This window comes from Cydia amplana, chromosome 23 (genome assembly GCF_948474715.1).
Source record: "Cydia amplana chromosome 23, ilCydAmpl1.1, whole genome shotgun sequence".
NCBI lineage: Eukaryota > Metazoa > Arthropoda > Insecta > Lepidoptera > Tortricidae > Cydia > Cydia amplana.
The window spans coordinates 8,737,864-8,756,847 of NC_086091.1; the positions used below are offsets into that span (position 1 = coordinate 8,737,864).

Here is an 18,984-nt window from a genome sequence, read left to right on the forward strand (position 1 = left end):
CTTGGACCTGCCGACGCCGCGGACGCTCGTCGCTATCATCATCATCATCATCCTCAAACTCTTGTTCGTCGAAGGAAGCGTCGCTCGCTGACTGCCGCTCGACTTCCATCTCTTCGTCAGAAGTATCTGTGGAATAAGTTTTTAGTTATAATAATCAATTGAAAAGAAAAAAAAATTTCATCGTCATTCATTGTTCGGCTAGGGAGAACTGAGAAGTTAAAAGATATACATTTTTTTAGGGTGCCGTACCAAAAGGGTAAAAACGGGACCCTATTACTAAGACTCCGCTGTCCGTCCGTCCGTCTGTCACCAGGCTGTACCGTGATAGCTAGACAGTTGAAATTTTCACAGATGATGTATTTCTGTTGCCGCTATAACAACAAATACTAAAAACAATAAAATAAAGATTTAAGTGGGGCTCCCATACAACAAACGTGACTTTTGACCGAAGTTAAGCAACGTCGGGCGGGGTCAGTACTTGGATGGGTGACCGTTTTTTTGCTTGTTTGGCTCTATTTTTTGTTGATGGTGCGGAACCCTCCGTGCGCGAGTCCGACTCGCACTTGGCCGGTTTTTTTTCTGCCCGCTGTGCCAGCGTGAGCGTAGCCTTCCTGACACGTTAAGGAGCACGTAACCATGGCAACGGAGTGGCAAGTTGATACACCCATGCCTATTCGTCTCGCTGCGTGTCCGCTATCCTACACTAGAGGGCGCTAGTAACATTCACATACCGTTGTAGTCGATGACCGGTTCCTCGGCTGGTGCTGTATGTTTTTCTGCCTGTTGTGCCAGCGTGAGCTGTAGCCTTCCTGACACGTTAAGGAGCACGTAACCATGGCAACGGAGTGGCAAGTTGATACACCCATGCTTATTAGTCTCGCTGCGTGTCCGCTATCCTACACTAGAGGGCGCTAGTAACATTCACATACCGTTGTAGTCGATGACCGGTTCCTCGGCTGGTGCTGTATGTTTTTCTGCCTGTTGTGCCAGCGTGAGCTGTAGCCTTCCTGACACGTTAAGGAGCACGTAACCATGGCAACGGAGTGGCAAGTTGATACACCCATGCTTATTAGTCTCGCTGCGTGTCCGCTATCCTACACTAGAGGGCGCTAGTAACATTCACATACCGTTGTAGTCGATGACCGGTTCCTCGGCTGGTGCTGTATGTTTTTCTGCCTGTTGTGCCAGCGTGAGCTGTAGCCTTCCTGACACGTTTAGGAGCTGGCACAGGTGCGCGCGTCTGGACAAACATACGGACATAGTTTATATACACACACACAAAACCACAAAATTATGCCGAGACAGAAGCCATATTTGACAGGATTTAGTTTCAATACTGTGTCTAGGGTTAGCCTTAGTTTGTAGTTAAGATTACTAGTCGTAAGTAGTTTCTTACTAAATGTTAGACTAAATGTAATAGCTCCGATATTTCATTATAATTTGGTTCCCCGCGATACAGGCATTGCCTAGTGCGGAGATCCCTGGTATATCTGTAACCTTTGCTGAAATAAATGATCTTTATTCTTATTCTTTATTATTATAGTTAGGAACGTAAAACAAATTTTGAAATACCCCTAACTCTTTTATAATAACAAAAAAATTGAAAAAAATCTGACTGTAATCCGAAAAGAAATTAATGAGGGCGCCACTTACTACGTAATTGTCACATTTTTGATGTAAAATGCTTAAACATGGCAACAATTTAGTATGGATTTTTTTGTTCCATTTTATTTAATTTCTACTATTTTATGTCGCATATAAGAAGCATAGCTAATGATAGTAATGATTGATATACATACTACAAATTGCATAAACATGTTTCCTATAATATGAATATACAGAGAGGAAAATGGGGACTACTTTTATATGGAGAAGCGGAGGTCCCCTTTCCTCTTAAACAAATGAAAGACTGATCTTTCATACCTGTTGGTGAATGTGGCTAGTAGACTGCCGAGCCGCTCGGCGTTGTTGGCGTTCATGGTGGCTAGTAGCAGAGCGGCGTGCGAGCGGAGAATAGCGGACACCCATATACATACTGTGGCACATCTGTGAATAATTAATATAATTATTATGAATGTCGGGACTACTAGCGCCATCTCTCGTTGAAAAGCGGAAATCTATACACATACTAGGGCACATCTGTTGGCATTAATATTAGAAATTATGAATGTCGGGACTACTAGCGCCATCTCTCGTTGAAAAGCGGAAATCTATACACATATTGTGGCACATCCGTTGACAATAATATTAGAAATTTTGAATGTCGGGACTACTAGCGCCATCTCTCGTTGAAAAGCGGAAATCTATACACATACTAGGGCACATCTGTTGGCAATAATATTAGAAATTATGAATGTCGGGACTACTAGCGCCATCTCTCGTTGAAAAGCGGAAATCTATACACATATTGAGGCACATCCGTTGACAATAATATTAGAAATTTTGAATGTCGGGACTACTAGCGCCATCTCTCGTTGAAAAGCGGAAATCTATACACATACTAGGGCACATCTGTTGGCATTAATATTAGAAATTATGAATGTCGGGACTACTAGCGCCATCTCTCGTTGAAAAGCGGAAATCTATACACATATTGTGGCACATCCGTTGGCAATAATATTAGAAATTATAAATGTTGGGACTACTGGCGCCATCTCTCGTTGAAAAGCGGAAATCTATACACATATTGGGGCACATCCGTTGGCAATAATATTAGAAATTTTGAATGTCGGGACTACTAGCGCCATCTCTCGTTGAAAAGCGGAAACCTATACACATACTCTGGCACATCTGTTGGCAATAATATTAGAAATTTTGAATGTCGGGACTACTAGCGCCATCTCTCGTTGAAAAGCGGAAATCTATACACATATTGGGGCACATCCGTTGGCAATAATATTAGAAATTATGAATGTTGGGACTACTGGCGCCATCTCTCGTTGAAAAGCGGAAACCTATACACATACTCTGGCACATCTGTTGGCAATAATATTAGAAATTAGGCTGGCATTCCATCTGTCCAATATCTTGGTCTAATGTGTCATTTTGAGAGAGTCAGACGCAATGCACATTGGACAAGTGGAATACCACCCTTATGAATGTTGGTACTACTAGCGCCATCTATCGTTGAAAAGCGGAAATCTATAGACATACTTGTGAAAAAGTTTTTGATTGACTGCGCCGACCGTCCAGTGGCGCCATCATTTAGGGGGAATGTGTTTTCTTATAAACCAATTCATTTCTGTATAAGTCCTACTGATTCCCCAACTTTTGGTATTTCTCACATAGTTTTATTTTCTATCTAAACGGCAAATGGTGGCTACAGATGTAGTGCATAATTATTTTCCATCGTAATCTCACGGAAACGTACGAACGTGTTATGTTATTTCAGTCAGTTTCGGCATAGAGAAATATAGGAAGACAAGAGTGCTCACTCCATACATCAGTTCAGACTATTAATTTCAGTGCCTACATCTAGCATCGAGTAGCGGAACTAGCAGTACTGCTACTTGACAATAGATGTAGCACCGACCGTAAAGTCCTATCACAACAGCATAAGACTTTCCGGTCGGTGCTACATCTATTGTCAAGTAGCAGTACTGATAGTTCCGCTACTCGATGCTAGATGCTAATAGTCTTTTTGGTACTAAAACTAATGTATGGAGTGAGCACTCTATGTATTTTTTTCTCTATGGTCTCGGTACATAAAATACTGAGGTTGACTGGAGTAGCATGACAAATACGAAAGTTTCCGAGAAAATACGATGGAAAATAATTACTACATCTGTACTTTTTTGTGTAAAGCCAAAAGTAAGTAATGTAAAATTATATCACATAGACCATATGTGACGTTCCACGGCAAAAGGTACCTTATGGCACTTGGCGCTTACGTCGCATAGCGCCGCAATAATAATAGCGCGCGGCGGCGGAGCGGCGTTAATAACAGCGTAAGCGCCAAAGGCCATAAGGTACCTTTATCCGTGGGACGTCACATATGACAAATATACTTGGTCAAGGAAATCTTGTCAGTAGAAAAAGGCGGCAAATTTGAAAAATCGCGGGATGAAGTGTTGCTAACGCGTTTAATACAAAAATACAAAAAAAATCGCGTGTCATTTATATCTTATCTGTGGAACTGTTTTGTTTACATTTCACCGTTGTTCGATGTACATTGCTGCTTTTGTTCGTTTCCTAGGGATACCATACTTTAGTTTGCTTTACATTGCTACTGACATATCCTGCTTGACATACTACAGGGTGTAATCTAAAACGTGATACAAGATAATCAAACCTGAATCTTTTCATGATTTTGAACAACTTTTACTATGGGGTCAATTTTGTAATATTAAAAAAAAATCGAGCTGTTCCATAGAAATGGTCAAGGAGAGGTAGACAAAAATGTATGGCAAAGATTTTTTTATTGTTAATTTACAAAGTTGAGCCCATAGTAAAAGTTGTTCAAAATCATGAAAAGATTCAGGTTTGATTATCTTGTATCACGTTTTAGATTACACCCTGTATATCATCAACCTACTTGTATTTGGATTCTCCGTAAATATGGGGAGGGGTACTTACGTGGCGGTACGCTTGGTGGCAAGCGCGGCGAGGTGATCCAGCAGCGGAGCGAGGAGTTCCACCGGGAGCTGCGCCGCCGTGCGCGCCGCCGCTGCGCGGCTAGACTCGTGCACCACCATCTCCAGGATACTACACAACAACAACACTTATTATACTTCGTTTTTTTTTGCATTAGAAATAAGGTAAACAATCTTGATGTGTCTTTTAAATGAACAACACATTTTAAAAATAAGTTACGGTAAATATGTAACAATTATGAATCTAATACGATTTTTTATAGTCTTCTGCTTTCATAAGTAATAGTTATTGATTTTTAAAAAGAGTTTTTCAATTAAAAGGCATATCAAAATCACTTACCTTCTTTCAAGTTCTTTCTAAATCTAAAAAAACGAACTATAACATAGTTATTAAAATATTCTGTAACTAACAAACTATGGAACAATTTGGTCTGAAATAAATTATTTATTTATGTATTTGTTGTACAACGGGGTAAACTAATTGATAAACCCCTCGAGCTAATATTGATACCTACCAAGGGGTAAGTGGTCAAACCCGTAAAAGGGTTTTTGAAATTAGAACTAACTATATGTGACATGCGTAGGATTCTTATTTGAATGATAAAATATTTTGATTTATCAGGTTTGACCACCTAGCCTTCGCAATTTAAAATCTTTTCTCAATTTCTGTCTTTTTTTTATGTAGTTAAGCAATTTTTTATGTATTATTATGATATCTGAGCAAGCGAAAGATTCAAAAATGGAATTTTGAGCGTTGCGAGGGTTTCAAGGGTCGAGGGTTATACAAACTTTGCCACAGAAACACAAAAAAATTCACCACGAACACTTACGAACGATCATAAGCTTCATTATAAAATTTAAGATCCAAACTCCGCAAATTGACAGTTGTTACTTGTTATCGATGATTAAGGAGCAAACTCCAGTAAAATAATTGTTGATAGTATATGTTTGTAACTTTGTATGTACATACTTGGTGTCGTTAGACTGTAGACCCTGTATCAACAGTCTGGTGAGGTTCTGGTTGACGGCGGTCTTGTCGGCCGTCGTGTCCAGGGTGAGGTTGGCGAGTCGCCGCTCCATTGGAACCTCGACCTAAAAAGAAAGCATTTAAAAAAACTTCATAAAAACCGACCAATTTGTTCTCGGACCACGCATAATGGAGGGTTCCGTACCTACGATATACGATAAGAACAAAGCAACAAAAAAAACCGGCCAAGTGCGAGTCGGACTCGCGCACGGAGGGTTCCGCACCATCAACAAAAAATAGAGCAAAACAAGCAAAAAAACGGTCACCCATCCAAGTACTGACCCCGCCCGACGTTGCTTAACTTCGGTCAAAAATCACGTTTGTTGTATGGGAGCCCCACTTAAATCTTTATTTTATTCTGTTTTTAGTATTTGTTGTTATAGCGGCAACAGAAATACATCATCTGTGAAAATTTCAACTGTCTAGCTATCACGGTTCGTGAGACACAGCCTGGTGACAGACGGACGGACGGACAGCGGAGTCTTAGTAATAGGGTCCCGTTTTTACCCTTTGGGTACGGAACCCTAAAAAGCCTGTATCTAGCATGTTATGTTGTATTGTAAGCGCTGGTGGCCTAGCGGTAAGAGCGTGCGACTTGCAATCCGGAGGTCGCGGGTTCACACCCCGGCTCGTACCAATGAGTTTTTCGGAACTTATGTATGAAATATCATTTGATATTTACCAGTCGCTTTTCGGTGAAGGAAAACATCGTGAGGAAACCGGGCTAATCCCAATACGGGCCTAGTTTACCCTCTGGGTTGGAAGGTCAGATGGCAGTCGCTTTCGTAAAAACTAGTGCCCACGCCAATTACTGGGATTAGTTGGCAAGCGGACCCCAGGCTCCCATGAGCCGTGGCAAAATTCCGGGACAACGCGAGGAAGATGATGATCTAGCATCTAGCATATGTTAGTTTCATTGCATTGCCACTAGACGAGTATCTGATGATAGGATCTTGGAGATATGGTGGAAATACCTATTATAAACATCTCCATAGTGATCATAGGGTATCTTTTTATTATAACTCGTACCAGATTTGCTTTCGGGATCCATTTGATAAAATGGAACTGCTGATGAAGACCATAAAAGAATGGGATTTTAAATCCTCCTCCACACTAACAATTGGTAAACCTTATTGCAAAGAAATAAGGACCAACAGTGGTCAGAGTGTCGCTGGTATGCTACATATGATCAACTTAACCACTCAAAGGCCCGGGTTTAAACAAAAACCTTACTTTGGCACCCGGGGCGACTCGCTTCCTAGTGACCCCTCCCATGGGCTCCAAGTACTGTGTATCCTTGCTGCTGGTCGCAGCTACTTTGTTGAGTCGCTGCTATGCTACATATGATAAACTTAACCAGAGGCCCGGGTTTAAACAAAAACCTTACTTTGGCGCCCGGGGCGACTCGCTTCCTAGTGACCCCTCCCATGGGCTCCAAGTACTGTGTATCCTTGCTGCTGGTCGCAGCTACTTTGTTGATCTCGTTCGGAGTGCTGCCTTTGATCTTCTTCGGTTTGCTGTCGCCTCGGATCAGGACTTGGGTCTTCGAAGAGAGGTCCGGAGTCTGAAACAATGTGAAATGTGTATAAGGTTATGGGTTAAACGTAGATGTCTTTTGGGACTACGATGGATAACCTAAGTTGTCCAGGGGAACGGAACCATTGCAACGAGTGAGACTAAAAAGTTGATTCACCCACATACGTCGCAAACGACTCAGTTCCACTTTAAGGTTCGGCCACACTGCGGTATAGCCATAGGGAGGCTCTAGCGACATCTACCGTGTCTTAGGGCTCAATTAGACGGCGCGCGAACTCGTATACGATTTTAGTTACATTGCGGACCATTGAGGTTACATCAGTTCAGCCGACCGATCAAATAACGCAATGTAATGAAACTTGCATGCGCGTCTAAATGAGCCCTTACACTTCTTAAATTATTTCATGAAACTATTTCTTTATGTGTACTTTGTGTGTATGTGTATGTGTGATCGTAAGTTTACAAGACTATTACACACTAAATGTGTAATAGTCTTGTAAACTTACGATCTTTTCGAAGATCAGCGTAGGTCCCTGGATATATCCGACTTGTAAGTTGGTAGGCAACAGGCGACAGCAGGCGAGGGGGAGGGGCGTAGCCTCGTCCGTCGTTATGTGCACCGTTAGGTTAGCCTCATTTAGCCTATCGATGGCTTTAGTACGATTTATACCAGAATGGTTACTCTCAAGGGATTCTTAGATACCTAAACTGAGGTGATTTGATAGATTTGTCGACTATTTAGTATGAGATGGTCTCTAAATAAAAAACAGGCTAGTTGCCTAGCCCTCAAATCTCAAACACACCATACTATGAACACTAAAATACTATGAATTTAGTCATGCAGGCTTGTAAACTTACGATCTTTTCGAAGATCAGCGTAGGTCCCTGGATATATCCGACTTGTAAGTTGGTAGGCAACAGGCGGCAGCAGGCGAGGGGGAGGGGCGTGGCCTCGCCCGTCGTTATGTGCACCGTTAGGTTAGCCTCATTTAGCCTATCGATGGCTTTAGTACGATTTATACCAGAATGGTTACTCTCAAGGGATTCTTAGATACCTAAACTGAGGTGATTTGATAGATTTGTCGACTATTTATTAAGAGATGGTCGTTAAATAAAAAATAGGCTAGTTGCCTAGTCATCAAATGTCAAAACACCGTGTTACTATGAATTTAGGCATGCAGGCTTAAACTTACGATCTTTTAGAAGATCAGCGTAGGTCCCTGGATATATCCGACTTGTAAGTTGGTAGGCAACAGGCGACAACAGGCGAGAGGGAGGGGCGTAGCCTCGTCCGTCGTTATATGCACCGTTAGGTTAGCCTTATTTAGCCTATCGATGGCTTTAGTACGATTTATACCAGAATGGTTACTCTCAAGGGATTCTTAGATACCTAAACTGATGTGATTTGATAGATTGGTCGACTATTTATTATGAGATGGTCTCTAAATAAAAAATAGGCTAGTTGCCTAGTCATCAAATGTCAAACACACCATACTATGAACACTAAAATACTATGAATTTAGTCATGCAGGCTTAAACTTACGATCTTTTCGAAGATCAGTGTGGGTCCCTGGATATATCCGACTTGTAAGTTGGTAGACAACAGGCGACAGCAGGCGAGGGGGAGGGGCGTGGCCTCGCCCGTCGTTATATGCACCGTAAGGTTCGGCTTGATTGGTTTCGCTGATGCCCTAAACATACACAAAGACATAGTTATTCTGTCAGTTATTAAATGGGAAAAACATTGTATAGTTTCAGCTAATGTCACACTCAATCTAAATGGAAGTATTAATGATTGTAGAAGACTATTGTCCAAATTAAAAGGTATATTTTATATACACCGTGGGCCTATTTAACCAGACAGATTTTAAAGCATTTTGTAAGCATCATATCATAAAATGACTTTTTCTACCTGTCAGATAGCGTTTCAGAGGCGAGACTGTAAAAGAGATAACGTTAATTTTCTTCTTGTGAACAAACGATTATTATAATAAAACTGAGATTAACCAAGAATAATAATTTTATTCTTCAATTTAGAGACTAAAATGTCGTACAAAGTTTCCTGATACCAATCTTGCTTTTGAGATAATTACTTGCAATTTTTTTTTTCGTTAAGATCTAAAAATAAATAACATGTGCATAACTCGTGTGCATAAGATGCAAAAAATTTTTTTTTCGGCAATAACTAATTTTAACATTTTTTACTCCTTATGACCTCAGGAAAGCATAATTAAAATCTGTCGGGTTTAATAGGCCCACGGTGTATAATATTCACCAGAACATTAAGAAAGGACTTGACGTCTTGATACTCACCCATTTAGCGTGTGCGAGTAATAATGCACCACTCCACTCCTTGTAACCGCTGCTAGGGTCAACTTTACTTCACCCTCCCCTTTCACCCCCACATCGATCATTTTGGGTGCATCCTCTAACACGAAGTTGTATGTCGGAATGTTCACCGTCTGAAAAATAAATAAATATTATAGGACATTCTTACACATATTGACTAAGTCCCACAGCAAGCTCAAGAAGGCTTGTGTTGTGGGTACTCAGACAACAATATATATGTGCACGTTCCACGGCAAAAGGTACCTTATGGCACTTGGCGCTTACGTCGCATAGCGCCGCAATAATAATAGCGCGCGGCGGCGGAGCGGCGTTAATAATAGCGTAAGCGCCAACGGCCATAAGGTACCTTTACCCGTGGGACGTCACATATAATATACAAATACATAGAAAACACCCACTCAAGGACAAATATCTGTGCTCATCACACAACTGAATGCCCTTTCTGGGATTTGAATCCAGGGCCGCGGATTCACAGCTAAGTAAACTTTTCATCAATCGGGTACATACAATGGTTACAATTTTATGAGTAAAGGAAATAATATATGAGAGAATTCACTGCGTCTGAGACACCAGCCCAACGCTCTACCAAATGACATGCGTGAAGGAGTCTGTATAGCGACATTTATCGTACAAAAAACCAGCCAAGTGCGAGTCGAACTCACGCACGAAGAGTTCCGTACTATTATCTATTGTTTTTAGTATGTGTTGTTATAGGGCGTTTTTTTTAAAGTTGTCCCCTACACTTTTTTTTCAAATTTGGGATTTTTTATGTTATTTCTACTCAGAATCACGAGCTCTTTCTATCCTAATAGGAGCAAAAAGTGTCCTTAGGTTTTTATTTCCATTCCGTCACCAATTTTCATAGACTTTGTATGGCGGTCGCGGAATGGAAAGATCGAAAAATGTATGACAATTTTGGGACACTTTTTTTCTCCTATTAGGATAGAAAGAGCTCGTGATTCTGAGTAGAAATAACATAAAAAAATCCAAATTTGAAAAAAAAAGTGTAGGGGACAACTTAAAAAAAAAACGCCCTATAGCGGCAAAAGAAATACATCAAGATTTCAACTGTCTACCTATCACGGTTCATGAGATACAGCCCGGTAACAGACAGACGGACAGCAAGAGAAATGTTACTCACCTTGATTTCTTTTTCAGTCTGCGATATAGATTTCCTCCTCTTTTTCTTATTTGGCGTGATGTCTTCGTCTGTGCCGTTTGTGTGCGGCGCCAAATCGGAAGTCACAGTCACGTCCCAAAACGCGAGGAGGCGTTCCGTTCTAAAGAAGGAAGTTATTAATTTGTTTTTGTTTATATATCTAAGGCACTGGTCCTACCGGCGGCTACAAACTATTAGCGAGTAAAACTATAAACTACAAACTAGTGGGCGAGAGGCGAGAAGCGAGTATAGTTTTGCTAGTTTAGACGCTCGGCGATAAGCGAGTGTTTGCGTGCGACGGGCGATTACTCGCTGCACTAGCTCAGCTATTCGCCAATGAGCTATACGATGTACAGTCGAGGTCGAAAATACATTTTCACCATACTAGCTCGGAAAGAGCTGTTTTATTCTTCAAAAACAGTGAGCAAAGTTGCATTTTATTCACTAAAGAGCAAAGAAGAGCAAATAAAAACTTTGCAGGAGGGCGGGAAGCGACTGGATGCAGAAAACGGAAGACCGGGTTTTGTGGCGTGCCTTCGGGGAGGCTTATGTCCAGCAGTGGACTGCTGTGGGCTAAGATGATGATGATGTTACGATTGTTACTATAGGGACAAGCTTGTAGCTGTATTTGGGTAACGGTTATATTAACCTTTTAACCGCCAGCAATTTTTGATCGAGCGTGCTCGTGTCGCCACCGACAGTAATTGTACCACGCAGAGTAAGGTTGGCATAGTTACGGGAGTTTTAAATGTGCTGTAAAAACCAAATCAGATCTTTGTCTTATTTATCAGACTGTGGAGAAATGGAGCTGGATATGTAATGTCTTATATATCAGACTGTGGCGGTTAAAGGGTTAATAATACTTCAGAATGTCGGTACACTTTCTACAGTACTATTATGAGACAAACTTACTGTGATCCCTCAATGACCCACGTCTTCTCACTAGTAGCAGCGATCGCGAGCAGGGACTGTTTGGAGGCATTGTTTATAATTGCTGCCTCACTATGAAGCTCACACAATACAATTTCTACAGTACTATTATGAGACAAACTTACTGTGATCCCTCAATGACCCACGTCTTCTCACTACGAGTAGTGGCAGCGATCGCGAGCAGGGACTGTTTGGAGGCATTGTTTATCCTTGCTACCTCACTATGAAGCTCCCACAATACAATTTCTACAGTATTATTATGAGACAAACTTACTGTGATCCCTCAATGACCCATGTCTTCTCACTAGTGGCAGCGATCGCGAGCAGGGACTGTTTGGAGGCGTTGTGTCCGAGGCACTTTATAACTGTGGCCTCTCCACCCTGGAGCCTCCACACTCGGAGCTGCCATGACGCTGTTATTATGTACTTTGAACTGGTTTCCTGAAAAAAATGTAGATATGGAGTATTCTAGCAGAATCTTTCTTATTTTTGTGAGAAAAGTTTTGGTTGACACTGCTAATTTGTCAGCAAAGCCATGGAATATCATCAGATAACAAATCAGCTAAAAGTCAAATCACATTCACTGCCTGCAACCAGCTAGGCACTATGTCGTAGGCACTTTTTGCTTCAGACCACGGCATACTTGTGAGTAAATTAGAATTGTGGAAGATACAGAAATTATTGTTTTTTAATGTCAAAGATATGTTTCAAGAAATATTAAAAAGCTTATTTACGATGCAGTAAATTTAAATTTCTTTGTGAATTTGGTTAAATAACATGTCAAGTGATTACAACAAAATTAAGCAATACAACAAGCGATATACAGCACAACCAAGGTTAAACTGTATATAGCTGAAACACTTTTGTCGAAAAGTGCAAATTTTGACTTGGAAATTTGGTCAGGACAAGAGCTTAAAGCAAAAGTATTCATAATGAATTGTGTAAAATTATTAGTGATATAGAACTGTTGTTTCAGTATCCTTTGTGCAGTAAGCTGCAGAGATAAACAACCCCCCCCTCACCCCTGCATAGAAACTTGTTTGTAGCTTACTATCCACATTATTGTTTTGTACATACATACATACATACATACATATAATCACGCCTATTTCCCGGAGGGGTAGGCAGAGACCACGGATTTCCACTTGCTACGATCCTGACATTGTTTTGTATTGCTTAATTTTGTTGTAATAATTTGACAAATATTTTTTTGCAATAAACATTTTTCTATTCTATTCTAAATATGTTATAGTTCGTTTTTTTTAAGCATTAGAAAGAAGGTAAGTGATCTTGACATGTCTTTTAATTGAAAAACGCTTTTTGAAAATCAGTAACTATTGTTTATGAAAGCTGAAGAATATAAATGATTGTATTAGATTAATAATTGTTACATATTTATTTTTAAAACACATCAAGATTGTTTACCTTTTTTCTAATGCTAAAAAAAACAAACTATAGTTAAACCCACGATTTTAGACCACCACACGCATATGACAGGTTAAACAAACTCACCTGACTATGAGGTATAAGTTTGATGGCACTGATAGTGCTGACTGCAATATTCTTCCTATCCATGTTCATATGATAATTGTTAGTCTGGGCCACGCCCAACTGCCACTCACAAATGTAGTTACTCTTATTACAACTAAATAAACCATCTCGTCTGTTCCAGTCCAGGGCTGTTATCTTTTGCTCCTTCCCAACTTTCACTTCTAAAACTGTTTGCACTTTTGCTTGTGCTACTGAATATATTAAAATCTTCCCGCTGGTCGTTCCTATGGCTATACATTGTGCCTCCTGCTCCGAAACACTTGATTTTCGCTTCTCTTTTTTCACAGGACTCTGGAATTTTAAGGTTATGTTATCTTTGATAAAAAAATTATAGACTACTAAGTTCGCTAAGTGAGTACTAAGTGAGTAAGTGTCATAAGTTAGTACAGAACTCAATTAGAGTTTTAAAAGTCATAACTATAGTGTTTACGTAAAGTTTAGTAACGAAAACCACGTGTAAATTGACTTACCTTGGACGTCGCAATAGTTATCCATTGCAAGCATGATGGCGGGGCCGTTAAATGAAGGTCTGGCGTGTACTCCTGTTTGAGTACATTAGTTTCTGTGTCCCATATCCTTAATCTACCATCTTGGCTAATCGCAGAATAATATTTTCCGTCTTCAGAAAATGCCGCCTCTGCCATCTTTACATGTCAAGAGTTATGCGACTGTTCCGTTATGCCGATTATAAACAACGTGTGAGGTCACGTGACTTGGTAAGTTTGTTGTTAAAGCTGGAAACTGAAAATACATACGATAAATGAATAAAATTTCACTAATTATATGATAAAACATATTTATACAGACATTTCAATTTTAGTGTGAGTAAAAAATCAATAATAAGTAATAGAATATCGCCATTGAACACATTAGCTGCGTAGACCTGGACACATTTTTGACAGTTGACATTTGTAAATGTTACTAGTATAATGGAATCGAAAAAAGAGGTTTCATATATTATAATATATAAAATTTTGACATATTTAACGATAGACAACATGTATAAAAATGGTTTAAATTATAAAATAAATAAAACAAAGTCATAATACAATAATATCGGTTATAATAAAGAATAGGGTTGCCTACAACATAAAACCATAAAGTAAAAGAAAACACTTCCCAGTTTCATTTAGCGATGTGACGAGTCCACTTTTTTTCAATTCGAATCATTCGAATTGATTCGGCCGCTGATTCGAATTCAAAATCGAGTTGACTCGACTCGACGATTCGCGTGATTCGCGACAAGGTCACAGGCACAGGCGCGGAGCTAGTTGAGACGGCGAGTTACGCGGCAGTTGTTGTAAAAAGTACCTTTAGGGCACGGAATTAAGGTTTATTTTTGAATGGCCATACTAGCAGTGAACTCGAGTTGGGATACTTGGGATGGCGAATCAAGCGGCAGTTGTTGTAAAAAGAACCTTCGGGTTACGGAATTAAGGTTTATTTTTGAATGGTCATAGTACCAACTCGAGTTGAGCCGGCGAATCGAGCGGCAGTTGTTGTAAAAAGAGCCTTCAGGCTACGGTATTAAGGTTTATTTTTGAATGGCCTTAGTAGCAGTGTGATAGCGTTGACTCGGCTCGGCGAGTTGGCGAATTGGCGATTCATTCGCCGAGTTAGCTAGTGGTCGAGTTGATTCGAATTGCCAATAGTCTTGATTCGAATCAACTCATCTGTAGGCTGATTCGAATTATTCGAATCAGATAACTCGACTCGCCCATCGCTAGTTCATTTTGAACGTCACAAACACAGATTATTAATATGTAGCTAGCTACAGATGGGACAGTGCCATTTTGTTAGTTCCCTTTACTACAGTTGTGGCGCTGTTAAATTTTATAATCTGTGGCACTTATTTGACAGTCTACACTAGGGATTTCAAGAATGGAACTTGTCGATATCGATATTCTTTAGTGTTGTGACTACGATAAATAATACGATGAATGACAGGAGGGTCTTTAAAAAATACTTTCAAAAAGGATAATAAAAATAAAACTAGAGAAGGAATGTGTTTAAACAATATTTATTTTTAATCTTTAGTTGCTTTTTGTCGTAAGCGGTGAGCTTTGTATTTTTTATACGCAGTAACATGCAAAGTATGCATTTTTAAAATGTATTTCTCCTCAATTTTACCATTTAAAATTCTGTTTATGATATTACACCAGTTGTGTACTTGCAACCGTATTACTAAAGTCATAAAATATTTTTTTATTAATATTTTATGACTTTTACAGCCCAGCCAAGACAACTCGCAGCGTGATTTTATTATAGCAATGATTTTTTTTTAAATATCATTTGAATGGCATGCCGCGTTTAAATAATTATGTATTATTTGGGCACATTCTCTATACAAACATACCATTCGCGAATTTGGGTATTTCAAATTGGCATTTTTCAATCTCTTATACTCCCTATGTTTTATGTATTCATGGATCCCTTGCTTTTCTTCAGTTGTATAACTTTTTGCGCATTCATTACAGTTTGCTTTTTTTGTTATTTTTCGGCATATGTATCCCGCCGTATACGCGGACGTTTGGACGTTCATTCTCTCCGTTACAACTTCTCTATAATTCATTTTGTCCTGACGGAACAAGGTGACTGAAGACGATGATGGCGTATTTACATTTCTGGGCCAGTTTTCTTTCTCATCCTGAGGTGATGTAGTGAAGAACAGATTACTTAAATTGATTAGGGTTTCGCCGTCATCATCTTCACAGTTCATTGATGTGGACTGTGGAGTCAAGATATTTGAGAGGACTATAGATTTAAAAGAATATATAAAAGTGTTTGCGTCGGGATTTACATTTCTGTAATTAATTGCTCTTATACGACCAAAGAAGTTTTCGATCGGATCCTGATTGACAAAACGAGGGTAAAAGTATTTGACTTTGTATGTAGAAAATAATATTTTTGATAATCCTAGGAAACTTTTTAATGTGGTTATCCACCCTTCCAAGCACGGAACGCGTACATGCCTTGGCTGGCCATTACGTATCGCTAGTTTGCTGTTACGGTCCAAAAATGTCATACTTTGCAATGTTCTTATAGCATTTAGCCAAAAATCCTTATGGCTTGAAGTTTCTTTGACGGCACATCTGAGTTTGCCTTTGCCTTGGCCCGGCGATCCATTGACGCTGTCAAAAAGCTCGTCAAAAAACAAGACGACCTCAGCTGTCGTCTCCATCGTCTCTTGTGGACTATTCACTCGTTTGTCTGAAATAATAAATTGGTATCTACAATGATGCTAATAAAACTACATATGTAAAATACAATTATATTATAAGGTAAACGTACTGGTGCTGTCCCAGTACATGTCATCTTGAAACTTAAGTCATTGTCAATAGAGGTGACAGCAGGGTGTCATCTAGTGGGCATTCGAATGTCGAGCACTAGTACGTTTACCTTATTTAGATTTTATAAACATGCTATGCAAATAATGCTCATTGACGGCATTATTATTTAATATCTGCAATGTCTTGTCAGCAGCAAAATTTGCTAAGCGGGCGAGGTGTAAAGTGTCATTCTATGGAACTTGCTAACTATGTAAACAAAAGTCACTAGTAAATTGACATTCAGAGACAATTTCAGTATGGCGGCTTGTTTACATAGTTAGCAAATTCCATTGAATGACACTTTACAGAATGATCTCAAGGTAATTGTGAACACCTCGCCCGCTTAGCAGCTTCTGCTGCTGACAGTACTATACCGTAAACAGTTATTTGACAGTTTTCACAGATTATTATTTATTAGTTACCATGGAAGGTAGAGGTATTTGTTAGCGGGAGGTTTTGTTTACTGTTTGTGCTAATGACGCCCCCTACGCAGATTTTTGCGTTGCCCTATTGGTTAAATTCTGTTACTAAGTAACCAAATTAACTATTAAATTAAATTAAAATGTATGGTTAATAGTTACACTATTGTCTTAGGTTTACCTGTAAAGATAGTTGTAAGTGTGGAAAAAAAACAAAAAGACGGCTTCTTAACTATACTAGAAATATGCGAAATAAATAATGAAACTCGTTGTGTATGTAAGTGGAAACATGTCATAATAGTCACAAGTATCCATAGGACATAGCATTACTATAGTACTGACGAGCAGCCCCGGCTTTGGACGGGTTATACGAAACATTTACATTTTTAACCTTCGTCAAGAATCAGTCATTCTTCAATCAAATCGTCAATCAGTGATTCTTAGATAAGATTATCAACAGAGTATTGATAGCACGAAAACCGCATGAAAATCCGTTCAGGAGTTTTTCGCGAACATACATACTGACAGACGCGGCGGGGGACTTTGTTTTATAAGTGATTTTTCAAATAGGATACCTACAGATGTCAACTCAATACAATTTTACAAGATGACAGCTATCACCATACTCAAGCTATTCAAAAGTTATGAGATTAGGACTAAAACCCATACCATGAGTCACTGACAGTGTCTAAACTGACATATATGCTAACGTCATCGTAATTTACTTTCTATACATCTCGCTCGCACTAATACGCGTTTATGTCAGTGCCAAACTGGTGGTAGCGGCTGTGCATGATGTATTCAAATGCGTCGTTTTCTAGCAAAATATGTCACATAGTCGACTTTAAGAGAAGATAACTTTTAATAGTCACAATTTATCCCTAATCCTTATAAAAACTTTTGGACGATATAATAAAAATAAAGTTGTTCAAATACATAAATATAACTTGGTAGACTTACGAACACTGTCGGTAAATTTCAGCATTGCAGCAGTTCGGGCGCTTAAAACTTGAGCCGCCATTTTTACTTTCATCTTTTTTATCTTCTTTGGGTCGACGTGATCTGCCGTCAGTCTTGGTAGCGCTCTAGTGTGACCGCCTTGCATGTCCGTGTCGTACACATATAAAATGTCCTTCCACGACGCTATTTTCCCATTGTAGACAATATCCTTGTCCAGAAAATTGTTCCTGATGGATTTTAATAAATGTGGTGGGTCATGAAATATAAATAAATCATGTCCAGCTACATGTACTGTATCTGAAAAGAGTGAAATTAAAAATTTAGAACCATAATCTATGTGTTTTTAATGTCACAATCTATTTTACGAAGTTATTATAACGGTAAAACTAACTTTTATTATTGAGTATAAGAGTTAGGATATGACTGTTAGATAGGAGTATTAATTGTTTTTTTATGAAATCTGTTTTGCGCTCCTACTTTTTATAACAATTATAAAAGTCAAACGTAGGAGGCCATAGCTTTCCTTAGTATACACCAAATTATGTAAAAAAAATTTTTACACTGTCAATATCCAGAGAGGAAAATGGGGACTATGTTTGTACTTAGAAACAACCGTCCCCTTTCCTCTTAATGCAATAGGTTTTTTCACGATATTTATTCCCAAAGAAAACAAACAGCCTATTGTAAGAAAAACAAAAAATTTGGTAAAACCCACCACATGGTCTTTCTTCGGGTGTTTGTAGTCGAGCGGTTGTAGCTTGAAGATTTTTAAAACATGACCGGAATGTTGACCCCTGATCACACACTAGGGCAAGAGGTATCAGGCCAGCCTCAGAAAGCCTTGGAATGATTTCTTTTAATATCCTTTCCAAATCTGGTGCAGAGACAGTTCCGGCACAAAAATAATAGACTATGCTTTGTCTCCACGATGAGCAGATGCCTCTAACCATAAAGACAAGAGCGTGGTCGGCAAATTTTTGCTTGCGTTCTCCCGCTATTTCTTCAAAGCCGTTTATAACATCTTTATTCTCATTGTAGATCAGATGTGGCGTCAGTGCTACTTCATCAAAAACCAATGAACACAATCTCTTTGACGTGTCCCAGTTTTTCGTGCTCTGTTTAAGGTGATCGA

General features: G+C 39.3%; 1 protein-coding gene across 1 annotated transcript; it reads right to left on the bottom strand.

The window, feature by feature from the left end:
• Positions 1 to 921: 921 nt before the first annotated feature.
• LOC134658663 (WD repeat-containing protein 43) lies at positions 922 to 13,797 on the bottom strand. Its single transcript, XM_063514315.1, has 12 exons — positions 13,615 to 13,797; positions 13,106 to 13,435; positions 11,868 to 12,034; positions 10,646 to 10,784; positions 9,469 to 9,617; positions 8,699 to 8,846; positions 7,007 to 7,183; positions 5,563 to 5,684; positions 4,576 to 4,704; positions 1,924 to 2,046; positions 1,128 to 1,240; positions 922 to 1,007 (listed from the first exon to the last, which is right to left on the bottom strand). The coding sequence occupies exons 1-12, from the start codon at positions 13,786 to 13,788 to the stop codon at positions 922 to 924; spliced, it is 1,857 nt and encodes a 618-aa protein (XP_063370385.1). The 5' UTR covers positions 13,789 to 13,797.
• Between the last annotated feature and the right edge of the window lie 5,187 nt (positions 13,798 to 18,984).